This window comes from Mycteria americana, chromosome 1 (assembly GCF_035582795.1).
Source record: "Mycteria americana isolate JAX WOST 10 ecotype Jacksonville Zoo and Gardens chromosome 1, USCA_MyAme_1.0, whole genome shotgun sequence".
Taxonomy (NCBI): Eukaryota; Metazoa; Chordata; class Aves; order Ciconiiformes; family Ciconiidae; genus Mycteria; species Mycteria americana.
The window spans coordinates 163,819,734-163,845,087 of record NC_134365.1 but is presented as its reverse complement, the minus strand read 5'-3'; the positions used below and the strand labels follow the sequence as shown (position 1 = coordinate 163,845,087).

General features: G+C 44.3%; 1 protein-coding gene and 1 long non-coding RNA gene across 3 annotated transcripts in view; both read left to right on the top strand.

Annotated features, from left to right (window-relative positions):
• Positions 1 to 16,508: 16,508 nt before the first annotated feature.
• The window catches only part of RAP2A (RAP2A, member of RAS oncogene family), a 32,118-nt gene continuing 23,272 nt past the window's right edge, over positions 16,509 to 25,354 (top strand). The window contains exon 1 of the mRNA XM_075526690.1: positions 16,509 to 16,889. Coding sequence (XP_075382805.1) covers positions 16,576 to 16,889 — 314 coding nt within the window. The 5' untranslated portion in view covers positions 16,509 to 16,575. The remainder of the gene's footprint in view (positions 16,890 to 25,354) is intronic.
• Positions 19,211 to 24,844, top strand: LOC142421716 (uncharacterized). 2 transcript variants are annotated; one of them, XR_012778958.1, is made up of 4 exons: positions 19,211 to 19,294; positions 20,915 to 21,370; positions 23,774 to 23,804; positions 23,916 to 23,998. It is a non-coding gene; the product is annotated as an uncharacterized LOC142421716 (long non-coding RNA). The 2 variants fall into 2 exon arrangements; XR_012778959.1 differs by lacking the exon at positions 19,211 to 19,294 and adding an exon at positions 24,759 to 24,844 and having other exon boundaries at positions 21,352 to 21,370; positions 23,916 to 23,951.

The window sequence follows — 25,354 nt, the reverse complement described above, 5'->3', positions numbered from 1 at the left end:
GTTCCTCTTTTCTTCCTTTCGTTCTAGAAATGACGTAGGCTTTTTTACCATCATGTGGTTGAGGAGCACATTTCGGTCCTTGCACCATCGCAGCGCTTTAACGGGTCATTTAGGCCCATTTAGTTGCAATGAATTGATTTCTCTTGCCAGCACAGATTGAGCATGCTGCCTGAAAGGCGAGGAGATGATTTGTAAGTGACCTGTTCTGCAGTAATCAAATACCTTTCCCCACTGCTACACATGCACATTAATACAAATCCTTTACTGCTTAGAGAAACTTCAGGGGGAAAATGTCCTCTTGCTACTTATGAGGAGTTTTAATCTGTGCACAGAGGCTTTTATCTTCACCCACTGGATTCTGTTGGCCTTCCTTAGGAGACCCTTGGATCCAAAATAAGAGCCATGCTGCTCTTGACCACGCAGAGAAGTTCCTCGCAAGCTTATGAAAGCCTGTGTGAGTCACTTCCAGTGGGACTGACCAGATGGTCTTCATTTTCATAACTAAAGCAGGAAACCACAACAGTCTGAGCATTTAAAGCATCATTTAATTACAGATTTGCTTTCCGTGGAAGGTAGAGTGGTCTAAACCTTCCTGGAGAGGATCCGACTTCCATGCAGGCAGTGCCTCGCCTGCTCTGTCCAATGTTTTAAGGTCAGGGAGAAGACGGAGAGGGCAGGCTGCAATCCAGGCTGACTGCAAACAAACCTCGCTTCAGCACTAGAAGCAGCTCTCTGCTTACAATTATTTGGCCAGAGAAGTTTTCCAGTCTTTCACAGTGAATGCTGTTCACAGGAAAGATTTTGATGAGAGCTCACGAGTATGGTAGAAACCCAATGGAAAGCAGAAGGTGTAGAGCAGTGAGGGGACATCGTACGGCAAGGGGCCGGTGGGGATTCCTTTTCAAGTGGAAACCAAATGTGGCATAATTATTCTCTATTTGCCTCTCACCTCCGTCTACATCAGATGTTTACTGTAAAAGATGTTTCACCACTTCTTGGTGGAAAGGACTTTTTTTGGACCTGGCATTTGGGAGTTTTATGTCCTTTCTTGTTTGTTTCCTCTCCCTTTGCTTTTATTTTAGCCATATACAGATAATCCTCTGTGATACGAGACCAGCCTTCAGGCTTTGGTGAATGCAGCAGATACATTCCTCTTCAGGAGTAATTATCAGAGGACCTGCTTTCAAATCCAAGTTTCCTGTGCAATATAATTATTCCTATTTAAATAAAGGACTCCGGCAGTGCTACTCAGCAGCACCTCTCTATACAAAGTGATGGTTGTTTCCTCCTGACACAGCTTTCTTTCTGCTCTTCTCAGAAAATGACTCTGTTAGAATCAAACGTTAGCCCGTCAAAGTGCCTAAAATCAATCATCATTTTATATTCAATGGAATCCTTACTTTTTTAAAAATATCACAATGAAACTGCTCTATTTTACTTCCCTTCATTGTTACTATTATTACCTCACGAATACTGCAGAGAGAAACAGCTGCCTCTCCTTTATTTTTTAGCTTCTTTCTAAGGCGTAGCTGGATGTGGCTTCATGCTCCAGGAGTCCATACACTTGAGCCAATTTGCAATAAAACTGATAAAGAAAACGCCCCTGATAAGGTGTGGCATTTATAGAACTTGGATTTAGTTTGCTCAGTGATGGAAACATGTCCCAAGGTGAATTTTATCTAGAAACGCGTGTAGCAGTGTCGCGGTGTCAGGAGCTCCCGTTAACAGGGCTGATGCCCACCGAACCAGCCGGAGGTTGTGGTGGGCTCCGCAGCAGCGAGACCTCCGGCAGCTGGGCTTCCCTGGGATTAGAAACTTATTACTGGAGCTGGATGTGCAGCTGAAGGGAGTAAACGTGGGCTGGGTTACTTGAGCATGGTATCAGGATAAGCTAGTGTGTGGGTTCCTGGAGACTGCCCGTGTGCTGGTGCCCTGCAGGAGCTGTGGGTAGCTGCTCTGCAGTGAAAAGTGCCATGGCTGTTGGAAATGGAAGCAAGCATCTCATCTTTTTAAGCGTAATGACTTTTTTTCAGGATCCCAAGGGGTCTGTCTGTGGCAATCAGCACATGGATAACCAGGCTGGCCGTGAACAAGGCATTGAAGGTCTCCTCAGGCGCCTGAGTAAAAGAGAGCAGCTTTGTCCACCAGCCAAATTACTGGATTTACTATAGGAACGTCCTACAGCCTCCTGGCAGAGCTGGAGGCAACGGAAGGGCCCAGAGGAGAGGACTCAGAGGCACGGCGTGGGGATGTGTCTTCATCCCGAGCAGTCCGGCACATCCCCGTGGCAGAATCCTCACGGCCTCACCTGCTACCCTGTTCCTGCACATGCAAAATAATATCACTGTTCAAAATAAACCCCAAAGTCCCCTAACCTTTGGCATCAGCAGTAGCAGGAGCCCTCTGAGAAGCTAGTAACTGTGAAGAAGGAAAGTCTGTGGCCTCTACAGTAAGTCCTGTTGGCTTCTCGTTGGGATTTCTTCTGCCAAATCTCTGGCGGATGCCAGCGCTGGCTGCCCTGGAGCCATCCCCTTTTGCCACGTTTACTTCTTGCAAAACATGGGGGAATTGGAGCACATGCAAAGACAGAAATGTAGAAAAGTCTATTTTTACCACACTTGGAAAACACCCTTGTGAGGGACCTGGGGTTTTACAGGGCCTGTTCAGCCAGCCGGGTTATGAGGGAGTCTCCTCAGCTGCAGCCCCTTAAGGAGCCTGAGGCTATTTTTAATTCAGTAAAATTAAGAAGGCTGGGAGCCTGGGAGGTTGATTAGCTCCCAATGGGGCACCTACAGACCTTGGAGGCAGCTGAGGGGAGCCGAGGCTTGCCTGTAACGCGCCTGCCTGTTTCTGCCCCGAGCTTCCCTTGGCTGTCGATGGCACCTGCTCCGCTACTGTCACTGGCAGCCAAGGTGCTGCCGAAGCTCCTGCCCCTTCAGAAGAGAGACCTGGATGGATCTGTGTGCCTTAGGCCCTCCACCCTGCAACCGTCCTGCTAACTTAATGCTGCTGACACAGGCTCATGTCTTCAGCTGTTCACCCACCTCCAACCAAGCCCCCCAGCAAAAGCTCCTCAGCCCTTCCCGGCGTCCCTCCAGACGCCTTCCCCGCACCGGCACGAGACACAGGGCTTGGCTCGCTGCGTCTTTCCCATGTTAGGAAAAGCCCAAGACCCTTTTAGAGCATTTTGTACCCGTTTAGGGGTGAACTTTGAGTATGTTTTGATAAGAACACAGCTGGAGGCTTATGATGATCGCAGCCTGCAGCTATGCCTGCTGGTACGGCAAACCTGCTGCGCCTGCCGCGGGGAGGAATTGCTCTGTGCTCCGCTGCCGGGAGCAGCCCTGGCACCTCGCAGACCGCTGCCTTTTTCCTCTGGATAAAGCTCGGATTGGCACCTTTCGCCAATCCTCAGTTCCCAAGGGCTGGGTTCATCACTGCCTCTTTTATCTCAGGGGAAAAAAAAAATGATTTAAAAATCCCGTTCCTCAGGCACTTAAATTCCTAACAATTTAGCTTGCCCACTTTTGTCCCTGTGTGTCCATCTACCCACCCGCTGCAGACGGGCACAACTGCACAGGTAGAGCTGGTGGGGACCTACCACTGAATTTGCTTCGGCCTCACGGGAATGAAGCATCCGTGTGGGCGCAAGGGGAGTGCTGCAGCACCGCAGGAGCAGCACCTCGCCCCTGCGGCTTTAGCCTCTGGGGGACGCGAACGTTGTTGCTGTCGTTCCTCTCTTCTCCACCTATTTCCGTGTCACTCCAGCGGCAAGTGAGGGGCTTGGAGGAACAAAGTTTTCTTGCCCTGCCAGAGGTTCCCCAGGAGAAGGGTTTGCCCCTCAGTACTGGAAAGCTCTGCCACTGCCTCTTTTGGCTACAAAAAAAGTGCATTTTGTTTAGCATGGCAGTGAGGAGACAGCTTCTCTCTTCAGCACTTTCCTCATCTGCAAGACGAAAATGGCAAGACCCCAGTGGGGGTTTTGCTGGGGAGAAGTGCAGAGCTGCTGAAGGCTCCCTTCTCTCCTCTGCTGCTTCACGCGATGCTGCTTAAATCAAGGAGCGACACGTAAGCACGGAGCCAGGACTGGACCAAAAGCGTTATTTATTTTGAGCCTGGCAGGTTGAAAGCTCTGGTATTTATACAGTGGTCCTGCAAATCCCAGCGGTCATCTCCTCGGGTCACATAAACCAACACAGCTTTAAGATATTGGAGTTTATGCCAATTTATAGCAGCTGAGGCTCTGGGTGAAGGTTTTCAAGGCCATGGAAAATACTGCAGCTAAAACCGTTCTTGCTCTTTAATTTCCTTTACGTGTTGTTAAATAGACGTTTCTTGCTCTGATCAAATGGCTCTGTGTAACAATATATCCGCATCAGAGGCAACCCATTTCTTAGGCACTAGCTAAAATACCAAAATACAGGAAATAAAAAAGTGCAAAGGGAGTTGTAAATAGTCTGTTTAACCAAAACATACTGCTTTGTCTTTTCTTTGGAAATGGGGGTGTGTGTGTGTGAACTATATTATCATAATTTTTATCCAGATAGCTATCTAATTTAGAACATGAGAAAATATTATTTCCTGCTCAAACAGGCAAAAATTAACCACTCTCTAAACAATTCTTGATCATGACCAGGTATAAATAAAACTCAGTGGGGTTTGAGCTTGTTTACACACACAGACACACGCACGCACGCACACTACACTTACATGTATATACACACAGGTACTTAGATAATATATGCAAATTGAATTATCACTTTTTAAAATACAACACTGATTTTTTTTTTCCAGCATGCTTTTAATAATTTCAAAACTTTGCTTGTAAGAGTATTTTATGAAAAGCCAGACCTTAACTAGACATGTGGTGGCTGACTTGTGTAGATAAGAGAACATTTCAGGGCTACAGTGACCAGTAACTTTTGCTGCTCGTATATCCCTCTGTGTAAAGAAAAATATAAGGTTATCTGACAGAAATGTATTTTCTCTAAAACAGGCGTGGGGCATGCCAGCACAGCGGTTACACGTACAACCACAGTTAACACACATATGCACCCACCCCACCTTCAAAGGAGATGGATCTCCAGTACCCAGTGAGTATAGCCCTGTGGGGAGCAGGGGGACGCACGCTTACCCCCCCGGACACACGCGCCAGGCTGCATGGCCGCAGTCCCAGACGTGCAGTAAGCCCCAGCGTGAACTGCAGCTATACCTACACCACAGTGGAGACGTGTAGGTACAGTGCTGTTCTGGATATATCGCCATCTGACATGTAGCGCATTCATTCGTGGCTGATCTGGAGCTACTACTGGCTTGGTTTCTCTTCCTCCCATGTTAAACTGCAGCTATTTCTTCTTGTAAAGAATTATTTTGGAGACCTAAATGGTTCTTTTCTGGGTTTTGTTCCAAACAGCTTTTAAATTACTTCAGGGACACAAATTCCCTGCTGTATCCCATTGGAGACTGTAGCTGAAAAGCCCTATAGGATAACGTTTTCAAATACCTGAATGACTTTGGGGCTCCTGAACCACCTTCACAGGTGATTTAGGCACTGAAGGCCAAGAGCCATGGGGCTCTTTATCCAAAGACAGCGTTAAACACAATTCTGGACTTTTTCAGGATCTTCTTTCCTTTACATGGATGCAAATCAAGAATTTGATTGGTAAGCAATCGGTAGCTTTGATGCCAGAGTACATTTGATGACACAGTGATGCAAATTTTAGGAAGCAAAAGTAAATATAAGAAAGTTACATTGTGACACATATTATTAATTAGACTTTTTTATTAAACAATTAGATTTTACTAAAAGCTGCCTGGACAGGATGTGGCTGTTGAGGTGAATTATGTCCCACCCCAAGAAAAAGCTGAGCCATCACAAATTTTACCTAAATGATGATTTTTTTTTTCAGTGGGGGCACGATCAATGGTGCAGCCATATCTAAACAGGCAGCAAGTTTTTGCAGATATGAGATTCTCCGGGAAAAAAACAACCACTACCTAGAGAATTAGATGAAGCAGTGCAAATTATGCTACTAATTACTATTTCAAGTTTAGTGAATATTTATGTGCTATCTATGCTAGCTGGTTCAGGTCTCTCTACTCTGCATTGCTGTCACTTTTGTGGTCACAGGGCAGATACATCTTAAGCTGTATCTGACACACACTGCTGCTGAACTTGCTAAAATCTAGTTTCTTATGTAGTAACAGTAAAGATAATAAATAGTTATTGGGTTAGGGAACAATCCAGCAACCAGTCACTTATTGGTGTATTACATCTGTTAGAACAGATGATGCTTATTAGATCTGAGGATGATACAAAGCTGAGAAGGACCTGCAAGTACACTGGAGGACAAAATTAGAATTCAAAATTGTCTTGACAAATTGGGAAAGAAATAGTATGAAAACTGTGATGTAATTCAGTGAAGACAAGTGAACGGTACTGCACTTAGATAAGAGTAATCAGCTTCACAAAATCAGGATGAGATGCAACCACCTGAGCAAAAGTTCTTCATGAAGGAGCTGGGTAGCAAAGACTAATTACAGATCACAAGCTTAACATGAATTAACTCCACCATGGTTTTGTTGTAAAAAGAAGTTCCAGGTTATACCGGTAGGTATAAACAGAAGCCTACCCTGCCAAGAAGGTGAGTCCTACCTACTCAGCTCTGGGAAGGCCTCAGCTGAGGTACTGTGTCCAGTCTGGGATGCTCTGCTTCAGGAAAAGGATGCTCTAGTCAGAAAAACTCCGGGGAAGATGCAGATTCGGTCAGAGGTCTACAGAGTGTTGCCCATGGCAATTCTATCCTGGAGAAGACCAAGGGGAAATTCTGATTTTACTACAGTTCCTAAAAGTCTGCTGAAAGGGCACATGCAGCTTCACAACCTGAGTGAACTGGACAAGGTGTAGCAGGGTTAAACTACACAAAGGGAGATTCAAGTTGAACCTCAAACTAACACAGTGCAGACAGCAACACACAGGAACAGGTTGCTTAGGGCTGTCATGGCACCTCCATCACATGAGGTCTTTAGGAAGCGGCTGTGCAGATGTCCACCAGGACTGACCCTGATGCACTCGAACTGCCTCACAGGAGAGTGTGACCTGTGTGGTCTCTTGAAATCCACTCATCAGCCTATTTTTTCTGTGGCTCTAAAGAAATTCCAGTATGTTTCAATTGTAGCTGCTCATGGCAGTGATCTTGATGTTTTTGAGTAAGATGTTTCAGTGCTGTCCCTCTCTAGGGGTGGAAGGAACCCCCTTTATGGGTGATTTCAGCAACTGAGAGCTATACCAACCAGTAAATGTTTATAGGGCTGGGATATCAGGATGTGATATAGCCAAAGAATTTGCAAATGCTGAACTTCTAATGAAAGCGTTGGTGGGGTTTTTGTACCAAGAGGTAGAAAATAACAATCACATAAATGCAATCACAATTAGAAACCAAAATAGTGCTGGTTTCCTTCCTACAACTCCTCAAACTGCAGCAATAGCCCTGCAGGCAGCGACTGAAAAAGGAGGAGCAATGGTGTGTTGGAGCCAAAAGGCTCTGTGCTAACTGGATGAGAGACCACTGGCGGACAATGTGGTGAGTAGCTAGGGGGAGAGTAGGAATTCGGTCATCTAGTTTACCTGTCAGAGCTAACATACCATGAAAGCGTGGCCTTGGGGAAGAGGAGCTGTGAGGACACTACATTAAAAGGAGAAGGAAGCCAAGAAGAAGCCATATGAGGAAGAGAAGTTTGCAGCAAGTGTAGAACCAAGAATTATGACACCATGAAAAAAAAGACCAAGAGATAACCCCCTTGCTGCACTGCTGAATCAAACTCTTCCCTTAAGTAAATACAAAACTTATGTATTTCCCCCCCGCCATTGCTGAGTAACCGGAAAAGAGATCCAAGTGTGAGAGAAACATTAACATGGAATATGACAGGAGAACAAGAAAGAAGACAGAAACTAGCAGACACTGACCGCCTTGACAAGACTGTCATGGAGCAGTTCTGGCAGATTCATCAGTCATCTACTATGCCCACTATGTTTATCCCAAACCCATGAAGAAATCTTGTTGGAATCTGCCCCACAAAAGCTATCCTGATAAAGTTCAGCTCTGTGCAGTGGGACCAGATCTATATGAAAGCTCCTGAATAATTCTGGAAAAGGTAATTTTATGGATTTGTCTGGTGTGTTCCGAGTTGCTCCCAAATTATTTTGCAAGAATCTACCTGCAATTCTATCAGCCCTCACTGAAGTTCCAAGAGGAAATGCAAAGAGACGCTGGAGCTAATTCTCGGTATTATTTTCCTCAAGCAAGTGAGCTGTGGTTCTTCTTTAAAGTAGCATATGCATATCTTGTGCTTGTAGGATAGGCCTCCCACTACAACACAGCTCTGAAAGTTTGTTCGAAAGCAGTAGTCGCAGGGTTGCATTCATGTACAGCATCAGACCTAAAGAAGAGTATGAGAGCTTCGTCCACCTCACAAACTCAGTTCCTTTTTGGTATTCCCTTGCATGAATCTTTTCTCCAGGCTCAGAATGATTACTGAGCTATTTTTACTCCATCCATAGTCACTGTTGCCAAAACTTCTAATTTTATCACAAATTTATGATACTGGGTCGTCTTAAAGCACCAGCTACTGGAATTAAGAGCACAAGACTCCTGGCTTCTGTTAAAAAAACCCACCCAAATGTTTAATGTATGAGGAAGTAGCAAAAAGAAGCAACAATATCTACAGACTAAAAGGCAAATCCAATAGTCAGTGTTGGGACTCAAACCCTCATGATTTTCAGGCCTTTAATGTTTATCTTTGAAGGCCAGGAATTAGCAACTCCTGTGTTGATAAAGAACATACATAAAACTCACAGTTCTGAAGCATTTAGTTAAAACTTCCTGCTCCACTAATTAGAGGTTGGGCTCAACAAGCTCCCAGAAGTGGGAACTCCAGAAGACCTTCAGGTAGAAAGATACAAGCTACTCTACAGGTGAGACCTGCCTCCCCACACTCATATTCCCAAACTACCTCCTACCTACATCTGCGCATTCACTGAGGGAGGGAGTGTGGGCCCACGCCTGAGCCGGGCATACGTGTCCATCTATTGGTGTATGAAGACGGGGCCAGTGTTTGCTGCCAAATTGGCTGCTGAGTCTTTCTGGGGGGATCTCACGTCCCCGAGGCAGCGGCCAGCCCCCTTAAAACCTACTTCTCTGTGGTCTGCCCTTAAAACCTGCCTCCCTTCAGGGGTCTTACACGGTTTACTTTGGATACTCTGTGGAGCAACCAGCTTCACTGCCTAGAACAGATGATGTAAATCGAAACACTCAGAACAAATGCATCTGCTCGGACATACGCCAAAATGACCAATTCAGTTTTAGGACATGTACTGAATTGAACTGACCTAAGTTATGAATTGATCACACATGAGACAAAGATTAAATGCTGCCCCTCTTAAGAAAATGCATATATAAGAAATAAATATGAGAAAAGTGTATTGGAAATATTATTTGAATTTACAGTGTAACTCACAGCAATTAAGGCATCTTACGATTTAATTCAGTTCTGAATATTTTGCTCAAAATAACCATGTAAAAAGAAAATATTATTGTAACTGTAATATTAAATTTTTATTGACGCCTACGAAATCTAATGTTTGTGAAGTACAAGTCCCTGATGCTTATACTCTGGTTATTAAAAAGGAGGAGTTAAACTTACTTCCTTTCAAGTCTGACTCAGAAAAAAAATGGCTATGTGACTTGTGACAGATATTGCAAGACTTTTGTACCTTAATAAAAACAGACTATCATTATCTTCGCTTTCTCTTAAGTCTTGCGATTGAATTATTTTTGAACATCATAAGGAGAAAGAAAGAGTCAAATGGAATAATAAATTAGCTGGTTTTAGTTTATTTTACTGTGGTTTTTTATATCCTGAAACTGACTTCCCCTGTTTTGAACCTACATCTGAACGACAGCTACTTAACTTTATTGGCAGATGAGTATTCCTTATAAGACTTAGATATGCAATGGAAGCTTTTCATTAAAATTAATAACTCCACCAAGGTTTCCTGTTTGCTTTTATGGGAAGCAAAGAAAACTTTGTTGTTAAATGCCACAACACATCAGAAGTCCACCAAAACTCCACTAAAAACAATAAAAATCAGGTCACAAGCTAAATCATAATATTTTCACTTAGATTTCTTGGTGCTTTAGGGAATGGTTTGATGAAATTTTCACTCTTAATAAAAAGAGGGGCCAGGAGCAATTATTCTTTTTAAATTTAACCACCATCTTCAATTAAACACGACGACCTTATTACGTGACAGGGATGGCTATCTGACTGCATAAAGTAGTTAAAAAAACATCAGCCCTACCCCTCGACAAGTGATCCCCTTCCTTTCAACGGTTAATCTGCAATGTCAGGAAAGAACATTAATGAGATGATAACAACAGAAAGCTGTCCTGATTTGCAGAGCTACCAAACTGGCCATCCTCTGAAATAAACCCATGGGACTGAAGCCTTAATGCTCCTTTTTGGTTAGAAAATTAAATTATGACTGAGAGGACTTTGGTATGCCTACTCCTATTGTCTCCATCTCGTTCAAACTGTAAAAAAACCAAAAAACCCCAAACCCTGGGGACTGGAGCACACAATTGAAAGTGGCTGGTACAGCAATTTAATGAGTATCTATTGGTGGAGCCACAGTAATTGTGTTCACACTTGTTGTCCTCTGTAGTTGTAAGGTAAAACGCATCAATTGAATCTCGTTCTGCTGGAATGTAATCTAGTTTGTTTTCCTTCACAACACAAAACAGTCTCTTGGGAAGCAATAGGTGGGGGTTTAAACTGTTTCAAGCTGAGGACGGCGTTAACTCTGTTCCTCTTTCATGGTTGAGTCCCTGGCAGCTAGCAATTATAAAACAATTTGCATTTCTAGTCTGGATTTGCTTTCTACAAATTCAGGGAGCTGAAATAGCCCAGCACAGGTGTAAGAGGGAGAAAGGTAGTGTGGGTCTCGGCAGAGTGGGGGAGCTAACACAGCAAGCAGGCAGGATGTCCTTACACCCCTATGGAGTTGCAGAAAGCGCAAGAGACCATTTCAGATTTTGGCTCCCAGACTCTAAATAGGCTTAAATGAAGGCTATAGGCAATTTAAGCTGAGGAGAAAAGAGCTGCCCACGCAACATTTCTGATCAGCTGGGTTAAGATCTCCCTGCTCAGCATGCTTGACTGCTGGGAATCCAAGTGCTGAAGTCTCAGTTTTGCCAAGAATTTCCTAGCACTTACCTCAGCTTTGTGAATTGTCTTCCCAAAACCAGGTACCAGAAGTAAAGCGTGGGAATGCTGATCACCGTCACGCTTACTACACTTGGTGGATCAGCTGAGCTTCAGCCCCCATGCACCCTAGGTTACGAGCTTAGGGTGCTAAGCCCAGGATGGTACACAGGCAGCTCCCTGCGCTTAAAGAACTGTTAATCCCAACCAGTGCAGACACTGATGACTGCAATTCATCACTGCAAATTTTGACTCTTGATCTTACAATGAGGTCTATAGAGAGCTGCTCTCTCATCTTTGCACAGAGCACCCCTGACTTCAGTAAGGCTTAACACAGACACAAAAGTCATCTCACTCAGAGCTCACACTAGGCTTTCACCACTACAAAACAAAAGCACACCTACTATACCTTCAAAAACAAGCGCTTACATTTCCTTAAGAACAAAACAAAAAACCCCAGCAAACACAAACTGGCCTGCAAGCAGTGAAGTTAATGAAACGTAGCTTCCATAACACACTTTTCCAGTGCAGTAACTCAAATCCCACTCCACGCCCTCCACCAGGCTGGAGACAGCACTTGCTGTCACCATTTGGGCTCTTGGGCGATCAGAGCTGCCACCTGACTGCTGCCAAACAGCACAGAGGACGTCCAACCTCCTTTCCAAGTGCACTACGGTGGTTCCTGCTCTCCTCTAGAAAGCTGCTGTTTTCATGAACAAAGATGTCAAACACCTACAATTTTGCAGCCAGTAAAAAAAAAAGGACAATATTACTGCCAGAATTAAAGAGAAATTAACAGTGTGATCACCCAAAATGCTAAGGATAGGGTAAGAAAAGCCACCCTTTCACTCCAGTTAGCTGCATCCTGAATTTGATAACTTGATGGACAGTTATAATAAGATAACTAATTTAGCAAGAAATATTAAAGACTAAACATAATCTCAATCCTTAACACTGGCTACACTTCCTAAAATACTGTAATGACACATGGTTAGGAGCAATCCATGTGATGACAGAACTGCATTGCCAGCCTGAATGTAAAAATATGACAGTAAGCAAGGACAGGAAATCACTGTTGTTCTAGTAACATGCACTTACAAGAGCTCTTGACCATGGAAAACAAATAGACACTAGAATTTTGGAGGGTAGACAGGCTCTGTTTCACATGTTCTCTTGTGCTTTGCTGTCAGGAGACCACCATCAGCTCTCAGAGGGAGGGGGCTATGGATTTCCCCATTTTTCATATTGCTCCAGTTTACATCTTGCCACTGATACTGTTAATACTAAAGAATTAGCAAACCCTGGCTTTGGAATGGAAATAGATATTAGAAGCCTCGTTCCTCTTTCATACATGTACCCTAACATATAGTCAGAGGCTACAATAGCTAGCAAAAAAACTTAGGAAACAGTATGTTGGTTTCTGCATAAAATAAACATCCAATATTTATTGAGAAACTCCAGCCTATCATAAGACAGTGTGGTTACCCGCAGGCTGCTGAAGTTTGAAATAAGATAGTTTGAAATAAGACATAAAAAGACTTGAGAAGCGAGCAATAAAACTCAAGTTTCTAAATCCTAGGAAGCCAGCAAAAACCCAGCTGTACAGTACAGAGGGACCAGATGACTCCTGAGTCTCCTGTGAGAAGCTGCAAAGGAAGTCATGCTGGGAAGTGATGCTGTGGGCTATTTGCCTGGCAAGCCTTGCCCAGTTCAATCTTTTGTGGCAGGAAGTTTCTCTTCCACTGAAATTTACTCCTTCCCCACCCCCCCGCTTTTTGGTCAAGAATAGTGCATAAAAGACTGGCTGCACCTAAATGGCCCCATGTTCTCCACCTCACTATAAATAACTCCACAGAACTGATACCGTATTTGTTTTTAGGGCTGAGCCTCCAGCATGTATCAGCTGAATTTTCAATGTTGTCATTTTCCCCAGATGAATCAAAATCAACCAAGGGTGAAGGCTAGAAAAATAGAGCAACAGTAAGGTATTCAGCCTCACAAGTGAAGTGGCTGAGATCCTTGGGATGCCATTCAAGGCATCCAGCACCTCCTCCCGTTGACCATCCTGCCTCTTCTTTTCCATCCTCCATGCTATATATACTGTCCCTCTGTATTTTGGTTTTGTACATGTTTCTTTAGTCCCTGCACACATCACCCCACTATCATTAAGTGAAAAAACGCTTTGCTGCCCAAACTCAGCAATCTATGAGACTGAACACGTGGTGTAAATCTTTCCAGTGGGAGCATTCCTGTTACCTCTTTTTGAACCGCTGCCTTCTCACTCTACTCATCATCCTCATCACAAACCAGCAGTCAACAGCTTTTTTCTGAGAAGTACTGAACATCAGGAGATTGTTCCAGTCTTGGTATGAATAAGAAGGGAGGCCCAAATCTCCTCCCTTCGACACCAATCACTTAAACCTATTCTGTATGATTGTACATCATCTTCCTGTTCTGAAGCACAATACATTTTAAAGCCTGGTAGACATGTTCATCTTTCACTGTTCTTAACAGAAGGCAAAACCCTCAGTCCTCTGAGATAGCTCTTAGTTTTCTATCTAGATTATAATCAGTTTAGCGCCATGCTCTTCTATCAATATTGCTCATTAGCTTAAATGCTTACTTGCTTGAGCTTGACTCTACCCTGGTTTATTGGTTACTCATAACCCTCCTCCGCATTTGCTCTTCCTAGGTTAATCAGGCAAATATTCCTAGTGTACTCTTGTAGATAAGCTTTGTTCTTTTCCAGTAACCCTCCTGGGCGTATTACTGCACAAGTTCTTCTTTCGTGGACGTGCTTTATCAGAACTGGGCACAGTAATGTCTCACAAGTCACCCAGAAGCTTGACTGTCTGCATACCACAGTCACATTTCTTTTTTCACAACCGCATTAAATTGGCAGCTTCCTTCCATTGTTGACTAATAAACCCAGGTATTTTCCCATTACTCTGCTGGAGGGTTCCCGGATTTATACTACAAACACTTATTAATCCACACAGGCAGCATCTTGCGTTTTGTGCTATTACATGTTCTTGTAGGCTCATTTCTATTCCTTGAAGGTCTCAGGTCACCAACAGAAATATGAGATTATTCATTTAAATTATTACTTATTTCTGACTAGACTGACCAGGCTCTGCAACATTTACAAATAGATTCTGACAGTCCTGTAAAAAATGCCGTGTATGTCTTTGGTATTGAATGTATTTACATTACACAGATGTGTGGGTTTTGGTTTTGCTTTGGTGGTTTTTGACTGCATGGGCATTGCGAGAAGCCAGCGAATAATCTTCTTTCTTTGAGTCAGACCAAAGCTATGGGCATCCTACTAAGATAAATTTGTTTTGAAGCTTTGCAGTTAAAAAAAAAACAAAAAAAACAAAAAAAACAAAAACAACCCAAACAACACATAGAGGAAAAGCCAAACTGCAACAGCACAAGGCCCAAAACACTAGAAAGCTTGAAGCACTGCACAGGGCAAGCATTTAACCAAAAGACTCAGAGGACAAATGGGCTCCAGAAAGCCAGAAACACATCTGCCACTCAAAAATTCCCAGTTAGGTTCGCAAACATGAAAACAGGTCAACAAGGAAGCAGAACTAGACTTGCCCGGAAAGCAGGCCAACACCTTAGGCCTTACCTAAGACGAAGACGTGACAATGCAGAGGGAAGAACAGCACAATGAGAAATGCAACCCCAGGAATGAGCTCCTTTTCTGACAGCTTTCAGAAAGTATCTGAACAGCAGACTAATGGCTCTGGCTGAACCTTAAGCCTCTAATGGAAATAAAGCCTTTTCTCCCTATATCAAATCATTCCAACCAGTGATGTTTGAGGAAAAAAAAAAAGAAGGGTTAAGGAGTCTGTCTCATAGTAGAATGACGAGCATACAAATGTGAGCATCTTTCCAGAGTGATACTGTTTCCCGTGAGAAACCGTCTCTGTCTTCTCATCAATCAACTTTATTTTCGTTACTGTTTATATGAGTATTTTTCTCAAACTGTACCACCATCTTTCCTGGCCCTCAGCCTCTATCAGAATCAGGAGGCAGGCTCTCATTACTAACAAACACACCGTCCCTCGCAAGTGCACGCCTGCATGCCGATCACAGTGCATTCAAAGGGAACGCTCGCAGGATCGGTGCGTTAGATTTTATGAATCCCATTTGCCTTTAAATGCACAAGCGGGATTAACAGCGTGGCCTCGGGCCCTCCGCACACGCCGCAGCGGCCCGGCCGCAGGCACCTTCTGCCTCCGGAGAACTGCCAGGTTTAAAACAGCCAGAATTTGCCACGCCAGAGCCCTCTCCCCCAGCACACCGGAAAGCAGAACCCGGGAGCCTGCACAAGGATTTCCCCTCGGGCGGCTCAGAAAGGCCTCTCCCCCCTCCCCCACTCCCGCCCACCTACCGGGACAGGAGGCAGCGCAGGGGCGGCCGCCGCCGCCGCCGCCGCCACCTCCTCCTCCTCCTCCTCACCCAACCGCCCTGCACCCCCCCGGTGCGAAGCCAGCTCCCCCTCGGGCTACAGGCCGCTCCTGGGGCCCGGGGGAAGCGCGCCGCCCCCGCCCCCCCACAGCTGCCCCGGCACCGAGCCCCGGCGCCGCCGCCGCGGGCCCCTGAAGGCACTTCCGGCCGCGGGGCCGCCGAGCGCCCGCCCGACCCCGCTCGCCCTCAGCCCGCGCTGCCATTGGCTCATGCCTCCCGGCGCGTGACCGCTGCGCGGCCGCTGGTTGGCCCTCCGGGAAGCGCGTGTCGCGGAGCCGGCCCGGAGAGCGGGGCGGGGGCGGGGGCGGGCCGCTGTCTCCACGGCAACAGCGCCGGGCGAGGGGCGGGAGGAGACGGGCAGCCGCCGCCGCGACCCGCCGAGTCGCTGCTGCCGTCGGCGTCACGTGCGGCCCCCGCGCCCGCCGGTTGGCCGGCGCCCCCCGGCGGAGGGGTGGGCGCGAGGGGGTGCCACGTGACGAGGCGTCGCCCGCCCTCCTCCCCGCTCTTTCTTCCTCCTCAGCGCCCCCCCGCCCCGCCGCGCGCCGGCCGGTTGGCTGTTGCCGTGGCGACAGGGGAAGGAGGGGGCGGGGCCGGCGCCCCACCTCAGCCGCGCCGCAGCCCGTGAGCGCGGCCCCGCCGCCGGCAGCGCCGCCCAGGAGCCGCCGCGGCCGGGAGCATCTGCCGGGCGGGCAGGAGCGGAGCGGAGCGGAGCGGGGGCGGGCAGGGCAGGGCAGGGCGGGGCGGGGCGGGGCGGCCCATGGCGGGGGGGTGAGGAGGGGCCGTCGGCAGGTGCGGGTCGGGCGGGCGGTCCGCGCTGGCGGCGGCGGGAGGATGCGCGAGTACAAGGTGGTGGTGCTGGGCTCGGGCGGGGTGGGGAAGTCGGCGCTCACGGTGCAGTTCGTGACCGGCACCTTCATTGAGAAGTACGACCCCACCATCGAGGACTTCTACCGCAAGGAGATCGAGGTGGACGCCTCCCCCTCCGTCCTGGAGATCCTGGACACGGCGGGCACCGAGCAGTTCGCCTCCATGCGGGACCTCTACATCAAGAACGGGCAGGGCTTCATCCTCGTCTACAGCCTGGTCAACCAGCAGAGCTTCCAGGACATCCGACCCATGCGCGACCAGATCATCCGCGTCAAGAGGTGACTTGCCCGGCAGCCGCTCCTCCGACGGCCGCGCCCGACGCCCACCTGCGGCCCGGCCCGCCGGGGCCTGCGGGCCGCCCGTCCCCCCCTCCGTCCCCTCCTCCCCCGCGCCGGGCCGCCCCGCAGTGCCCGGATCTCCGGCCCGGGGGCTGCCCACGCCCTGCCCGCTGCCCGCTCAGGTGCCTGCCCCGCGGCTTCCTTCCCGCAGCCGCCTCCCTCCCGCCCTCCCTCCCTCCTTCCCCGGTGGCGCCCCTGGGCGCCAGGACCCCCCCGCTCCCGCCGGTGCCTCGCCCGCAGCCCCGGGCTTCCTGTGGGCGGGTACCGGCCGCCAGCCGCAGGGGTGGCGGAGCGGGGGCAGGGGGCTCCAGCGGTTTCCGCTGCTCGCCCCCTTCCCCCCCCCCCCCCCCCCGTTCGCGTTTACGACGCGGTAAGTTTGGGGTGCTCCTGCATGAAATATGGCAGACAGGCTGGCCGCAGGCGGGCAGGCGGCAGTCCGTGCCACGGCTGTAAGCGGGGGGGGGGGGGGGGAGGGCGGAAAAGCAGTTCCCCGAATATTGTATCGGGTCGGTCCTCGAGTGTACTTTCTTAGTGGACGTGCCGTAGTCAATTTGCAAGGGAAGCACCTGGGTGTTTTCGTGCAGCACACATGCCTTCAAAGGCAGATAGAGATCCGCCTTTTCGGATACCTGCATAGGTATTTCTGTGAACTTCCCACTCCTCTTAAAAGTGCAGAACGCAAAGCCTCTTTCTTGGTAAAGAGATGACGGCTGGGAGCATTAGGCCTTATGTATGCCCGTGTTTCTCTTAAATTTCCCACGGTCGCGTTGCCAGCCACTCTATTACGAGTGGATCCACAGTGGTGAAACACCGGTGCATACTGCCAGTTTGTTTTTACAAGCAGTACGTTGTTTAGATATGCGTCAATCAGTTAGATGTCAGCAGCTGAAATGTAGCCAGTCGGGCTAAAATAAGGGTAGATGCACCATTTGAAATCATAGCAACCGTTTGAACCATAACATAGATGAGAAAATGCCGCTGGCCAGATCATCGCAGACCAAGATCTGTTATTGCCCGTAGAGAGAGCTTGTAATTATGTCGCAGAACTGGTTGTAGCTTTGGCTTGGACATCTGAAAGGGAAACCCTTGTAAATAACTTAGTGGGACTACAGCTGTTGGATTTGCATCTTAATGTAGAGTGGAGCGTAAAAGGTGGTAGGCTAATCATATGATCGGGTATGGTCTGTTCACAGAAACTACCATTCCAGACCAAGGCCTGGGGAAGATGTATTTTGAAACTGGGGAGGAGGGAGAATAGGGGAAAAGGGAGGGAGGAGACAAAGTGCTGATATTTTTGGAGACTTGCAACTTCCTCGTAGTAGGTGTTTCTTAATGTCTGTCCTAACTTTTTCACTGGGGATTTCTAAAGACCAATGTAATGAAGTTATTTTGAATCTATTATGGAAAATGCATTTTCCATATCCTTGCGATCATTATCGTTCACACATACCTTATAGAAGAACAGTTTTTCTTTAAGCAGAGTAGACTTTATTAATAAATAAATGCTTTTGGGTTTCCTGTGTTTAATCAGTGATATAAATTCATTTAGTCTCTGAATGCCTAGCTGTGGCTTTTGCAGCTTACATTGTGCCTTGCAATGGAGCGTCTGCATTCAGACCCCAGCTGACAAGCTGTAGATACCTGAAGCAGGATAGGAAGCAACTTGTACTTCCATAGTTACATTGACTCAGCACTGCTCAGAGTGGGTCTAAACGCTGCTCTTCTTTTTCTTCTGCCATCTCTTTTACTGCAAGACTTCAGCTTTTGGTTAGGTACTTTGTGAAAGACATATGAGCAATGTTTTAATCCTAAATTTCACTTATGCAAAGTGATCTAAAAACAGCTGAAATCCTGAAAATTTTAGCAAGTCCTGAAAATTTTAATTGAGTTGTAGCTGAAAGGGATATGCTGTTGACTTGCAATATTAAAAAGACGTAGTTTCAGCAAGTGTACTACTAGGTCTTTCCTTGTCAACTTACCTCATCTTATATTTGTGGGTTATGTTGTTGTTGTGTTTTGGAACTTGACTTAAGTTTGCAGGCAGTGTAAGACCTAATGTGCTGTTGACTTAAGCTTGCATCCTTTTTACCAGTTAAACTGGAAGAATGTGTATTTACAGATATAATATGTATCTGTACAAGGACTTCTAAATTATAATTTACAGTTGCACACATGCATTTAATCCATGTTGAGAGACAAATAATCATAGTCCTGTTTACTTAGGGATTTTGGATGAGATGTACCTGAAAATGACAACTATATGCTTGTATCGATACAAAACCATGATCTAAAAATCTCTGAACTTTCATTGTACCTGAAAACCGATTGGCCAGGTCTCTTAACTGGTAGGTATCTCTGCATTTTACATGTTGTCCTTGCTATTTGTTTTTTTTTTTCTGGATGAAAGAATCCCTGTGGTGTTATATAATTAGAGAGTAATTTTAATTGCTCTCCCAAGAAGTAGCAAAGCCAGGTGAAATTCCCTTTTCAGGTTAAGAGATGCACGTTGAGTCTTCTGCTTCCCTGGTCTAACCACCACATACCAGGCTAAGCTAAGGGAGTCCTTCACTCCACCTGATGAAGTTGAGTTACTTTATAGGAATGAATGACATGTTCATGAATGAAAGAGAGGAAACAAATGGACCTTTACTTAACTTTGAAGCTAGTGGTTAGAGAGGTTGAGATCACTCTTGCCAGTATAGTTTCTGTTCTCATTAAATGACTATTTATGCGTTTTTTAATATTAAATAGACTCAGAAACAGGACCAAAATCCAGGTCTCCCAGTCTACAGAGAAGTCTCCTAATGGCAAAACTATAAAGTCAAGCTTTCTTCTGTACTGTGGGAGCCTTGCATCCCTTTCAGGCATGGTGCACAGCTTTAACAAGAGTGGAGGATGCCTCCATAACTTTTAAACAGGTGATTGAAGTTCTTTCCTGGGAAATGGTTTAAACGTAAACCATATTCTTATTTTTGAAGTAAATAAAACATTTTTGTCTAGATCTTTCTAAGAATGAGTCAAGGTGCTTTACCTTCAGTAAGGGAGCCCTGTCAGTTCTGAGTGGATGGTGCACACCCAGCAGCTCTGCCTAGACTCCTAGGTGAGGAGAAGGAAGAGGTTTCAGAAGTGTTCACTATACTCTCGGCCAGAGTTTCCCACCATGCAGCATGCTGCCAGCGTTGGATGAAGGATCTTGGTGGTACAAAATCACAGCTGCTGTTCTTCTTCCTCCAGATGCTGCATCTTACAATAGTTTCTACCCAAGGAGTGGCTTGGCTGTAGCTTGTGTTGTACAAAGCAATTGCTTCTGCAGTCAGCTGTTCTTGCAGTGCCTGCAACTAGCCCTGCTTACCTGGAACGTGTGCTTTAGTATCAGTACATGGAGGGCAGGAAACTAGGAAACTGGTGGAAGGGAATGTGCCCTAGGAGAGTGAAGCTGTGGATGCCTTGTTTTGCTGGATAAGGAGTGTAATCAGAAAGTAGGAGGACAGAGGGGTTCTGCCCTAATGTAGGGTGGTGGGTTGTGCAGAATGAGGCCAAAGGTATAAGGTTGGTCTCTGGGTTTAGGAACTTGAGAGTGCCTCCATGCTTGTTTGAAGCTGTTATCACTGATGATGATAGCTAAGTAAACAGTTTGGGAGCTCCTATTTGCTGTACAATTGACTGCTTATCTGAAATGCATTGTTCCAACCCCATGATCTTAGTGTTTCAGGCACCTAGTACCAGTTTCTGGATCCCAGTAGTGCCAAATATGTCCATTAAGCCTTGTTTCTTCTGATTCTTGCAAATGCTTAGGGTTTGTAGTGTTGGGAAGATGGAGTGTACATAAGGATAATGTTTTTCATGTGATAGCTTTGAAGGTTACTCCTTACTTTCTGTATACAAGAAGGATAAAGGGAATAAACTGCTGCTTTACTGCCTCCTGGTGAGATATTACACAAAATACGTTCTCTGTGCATTTGTAGGTGCTGCAACTCCGAGACCTTCTTTCCCTCCAAAATGGATTTGCAAGCTTGGCAGCAAAGAACTGTCTGTTGTTTATGCTGCAGACAGAACTCACTATAGTTTCAGAATGAGCTGTTCTCTGGAGAAACCTTTTATTTGTGAGAGGAAGGCTAAACTGGATGAGTGGGCTCATGCCAGTGAGGGTCTGCAGTGAAGTAAGAACAGAAGCTGTCAAATGAAACATTGGAAGTGGTACACCCCAGTTAGATATCAAGGTTTAGAAATAAGTAGTGAGTATGCAGATTAAGCAGTGTAATTTTTTTTTTTTTGTGGAAAAAGGAGTTAGGTAACTTCTAACACTTCTGTGTTTGTCTTTTGTGTGATTAGAAAGCTCTCTGAAGAAAATCTGCTGATATTTACCATATACTGAATTTTAATTTTGGATATGACTTTCCCAATGTTTTTCTCCCATGAAGGTATGTTTAAACCTTGTTGGGTATGTATTCTAGGTGCTTATGTAGCCTTCAATAATGTAATTTCTCAATCTGTCCTACAGACTTTATATATTTTTAGTAGAACCCCATGGAACAGAAAAGCATTAATATTTCTACTCAAGCAGAAAACTAAAGCACAGAAATAAAAAAGAACTCAAAGTTAATTCAGAGTTCTTCACTTGCAATAGTTTCTCTAGATGTCTGACCAGTACTTTAAAGACAGGACTGTTGTGTTCATGTTTTAGAGAATCTAACAGATTCTACTTGAAGTAGTATTTTTGAGAAATGCTTTATTTCAAGTAGTGAAAAAAACCCTTTTCATTAATCTATTGCTTTTTCTCTAGGAAGCAAGGACCAGAAAATTTATTAATTTAGATTGGCTGAAAATACAGACTAAATTATAGAGGTGTATTGCTATGAAATATCACAGAAATGTATCTCCTAGTTGAATGTTCTTTGTGGTGGTGTTTATCATCAGGATGAAAGTCTGCCTCTCAGTCTAGTGATTCTGTGTGGTAATTTAAAATGTACAAGAGATGTAATTATTGAAATTTAATTGTGAAATCAGCATCTTAAGTCAATGATAATTGATGTATTTCATGACTTAATGGTGATTAAGTCTGAAAAACTATACTTGAAATTTCAAATTGCTCAAATGTCTAGTTTGAAAATGTTGCTTTCTAAGTACTATGAAAACTAAATATGGTTTTTAGTCAAAGACCATTTAGCACATTGGGGTCCAGATCCTCATTAAAACTAGGTAATATGATCATACAGATGTCAGTAAATATAGAGTTTTGAGGAGATGAAATAGTTTAGTTTGTTGTTTAGCTCTTCATTGTAATAAGTACTCTTTAAGCACAGTTGAATTTACCAGTTTTCTGAAATTCTATGTATTTCTTTTCTCTTTTTTTTTTTTTTTTAATTTTAAGAAATTTTGAGAACCTTTTAGAGAATTCTTCATAAACACTGCTATGACATTCAACCACAAAAGTGGCTCCAGTCTTCCAGGAAGAACTACCGAAGTGTTCAGAATTGAAACTTGGAAAATACTATTCCTTCTGAAGTACTGTATGCAAAAGGTTGACAAATGTCTAGGGACTTTCATAGGTACTAGCTGTGTAGAGATGTTAGAAATAAGAACAGACTGAAATCTTTTTTAGCAAGAGGTTTTTTTTCTTGCAATAATCTCACTGTAGTGGATTGATTAGAGTACTCATCTTTAAGTGAAAAAGACAGGGCAGGTATTAAGCATGGCCCCCATCCTCCACAGGATGCCTGGCCAAGCTGCCAGCTACTCTTGTGCACCCATCAGATGAAACTTAGCACTTTATTGCAAGAACAGATTAATGGATTTTAAATCCCGTCAAACACTTGTACATATTTCTAAGAAAATGTAGGAACCTGAATGGAATTCTGACATGGTGCAGACATCAGCCATTGTGTTAAAATATTTAAGTACAGCAGAAGAGCTATACTGTCCTCTCTCTCTTTTTTTTTCTTTTTTTTTTTTTTTTAAAAGGGACACCTATGGAGAGCTGTTTCCTAGCTGAGAACCTTATCAATTTACAAGAAGAAAATGCAAATATTTTAAGCATCTGTAGAGACATAAAGAACTGGTAAACACAAGTAGTCAGTCGTATCAAACTGACCCTCTACATAACATCAGAGCCTTCAGCTGTATGGCCATCTTCTGTGTCTTAATGGGGAACTGAAAGTCCCCTTTACACGTCTACGTCCCCTAGAAAGTGTTTATAGTAGAAAGAGTACAAGTTTGCAGGATACAGCACGTTACTGTAAAATTTATTTAGTTTTTAACTCAGAGTTTAAGTTTCTCTTTGTGCTCTCGTGTTTTTAAAATAACTGCTCTATAGAGTTCAGATCTTTTTTTTTTTTTAAGTGAACCTACCTTTGTTTTAATTTGAAATTAATGAACTAATTCTGTCAGACAAAATTACAGGTTTCTTGATTTAACTGGGGAATTCATACATAGACAATCCTATTAAAAAAAAAGTCTCTGACAGTGTGCAATTTTAAGGTATAGAAGATTATTTTAAAGTTGCTTGGCTTAGCCTTAAACTTGGATATTTCAAGGTGCTCATGCATCTTCAGAACATATTACCTTTAATGTTTTCCTGTAGAAGCTTTTGAATTAAATTCCATACTTGCAGAGTTCTCTTGCCCCCCCCCCCGCCCCGGATAATCTGAAATATTCATGCTACTTTTAGTTACTTTCTGTGGAAAACATGAAAATTTCAGGTGATGATTATAACCAGAGTATTTCTTTCCATGATGTATTTATTTTTCTTTGTAAGGTAAAGTGACATGATAGCTTCTGTATGTGGGCACTGAAAATAAATCTTTTTATCCCCTCCTGCTTTTTAGGTGTTCTTTGGACTTTTATTGAAAAAGCCAGGTAGGCAAGCTCCTTTTGTATGCATGTTTAGTTTAGATTGTGCTAGTTTAGAGTATAGCATATCTTTTTTTTATGATGCCTGTGTCACTTAGCATCATCTTCTCTTTTCAGGTCTTAATTGCTGCTGTAGCTCATGTTGTTGTAGAGGTGTGTGAATAAATATGGATAGCTACAATTGTCAAATAGTAGAATAGTATGTGGCAAGACTTCTTAAATTTGTTTTCAGTTGTGCAGTGTTGCTTGATCGTGTCTGTGTTGTAAAAATGCTATTTAATGTGTTAAAGACCAAATATAACAGTGACTTTAATGGCTTTCATAGTTTAGTACAATAATACAGCATTAATGCTTAGGGTTGAATGTTTTCTATCTTGCTATTCATTAAGCTGTTTTGACACAGATTTTTGCAATGAATATTTGGAAAATTTTATAAAAAAAAATCACTGCTCATTAGAATTTCTGTTTTGCCTTTGAATTTCTGTTTTGCCTAGAGGACAATAATTCTTTAAATACTGTTTTTTATAGCCAACACAGTTGGCAGTAACTTGCATCTTTTCTTTCAAAATAACCACGATTCTCTACTCTTCAGTTGGATAGTATGTGGATAGAAACAAATTTTGGGTTTTGGTCATACATAAAACATTCTGGGTAGCAGTATTTTTAGTGAAAACTCTTATGTTAGCAGGCATACTTTCTGGACTGAAATTTCAAATATAGACATTATTTGGTGATTGAAAGTTTTTAGATGAATAAAATTTGAAATGTCTGAGCGGGTGGCTCTCCCAAAAATCATTAAATCCATTCCTTTTCTACTTTTCCCCTTAATAATTCAGTGTCAGATTTTTATTTTTTGCACCTAAAAACAAACCTGGGGTTACTGGTTATTTTATTTCTGAAATATTGCAAGTGTTGCTCAAACACCCCCCCCCCTTTTTTTTCTCTTTGTAAATTGTGTAGGTGGTATGTGATGATAACGTTTTGAGAGAGAACAGGGAAGCAATTGGGACTGCAGTGCTAAATTATCCTGGCACGTAGTGACTTGTACAAAGATTTACGTGATCGTTAAGGTAACAAGAACTATAGCGATCTGCTTCTTCATATTATCTTATTCATTAGCTTCTGGCTGGTCTGTTTTTTTGGGTTTTTTTTGTTTTTTTTCCAGAGGTTTCCAATACAGGAATAGTATTTAGTTTTTGCTGCACTAAGGCAAACAGTATAGTTTAGGTACAGTGTACAATGGTGAGTGCAACTCGAACACTTTCTTTGTCAATGGGTTGCATTTTAGCAGCTGTGTTGTCTTAAATCCTAGTCTAGACAAGAGAATTAAAGGTGTGATATGAGCACGTTATCCTTTCTCAACATTAATGTAATGGGGCTAGCTCAGTCGCTGCTGTACTCTTTAAAAATGCAATGGTGACAATATTTTAATTCTTGTCTTGATTAGGCCTAGACAAGGTGAAGGATCAGGTGAAGGACAAAAAAAAAGGAGTAAGTGTTTTTAGAGCTGATTAGCTTGTTTTGAGACATTGCTTGCATCATGTAGATAGAGCTTT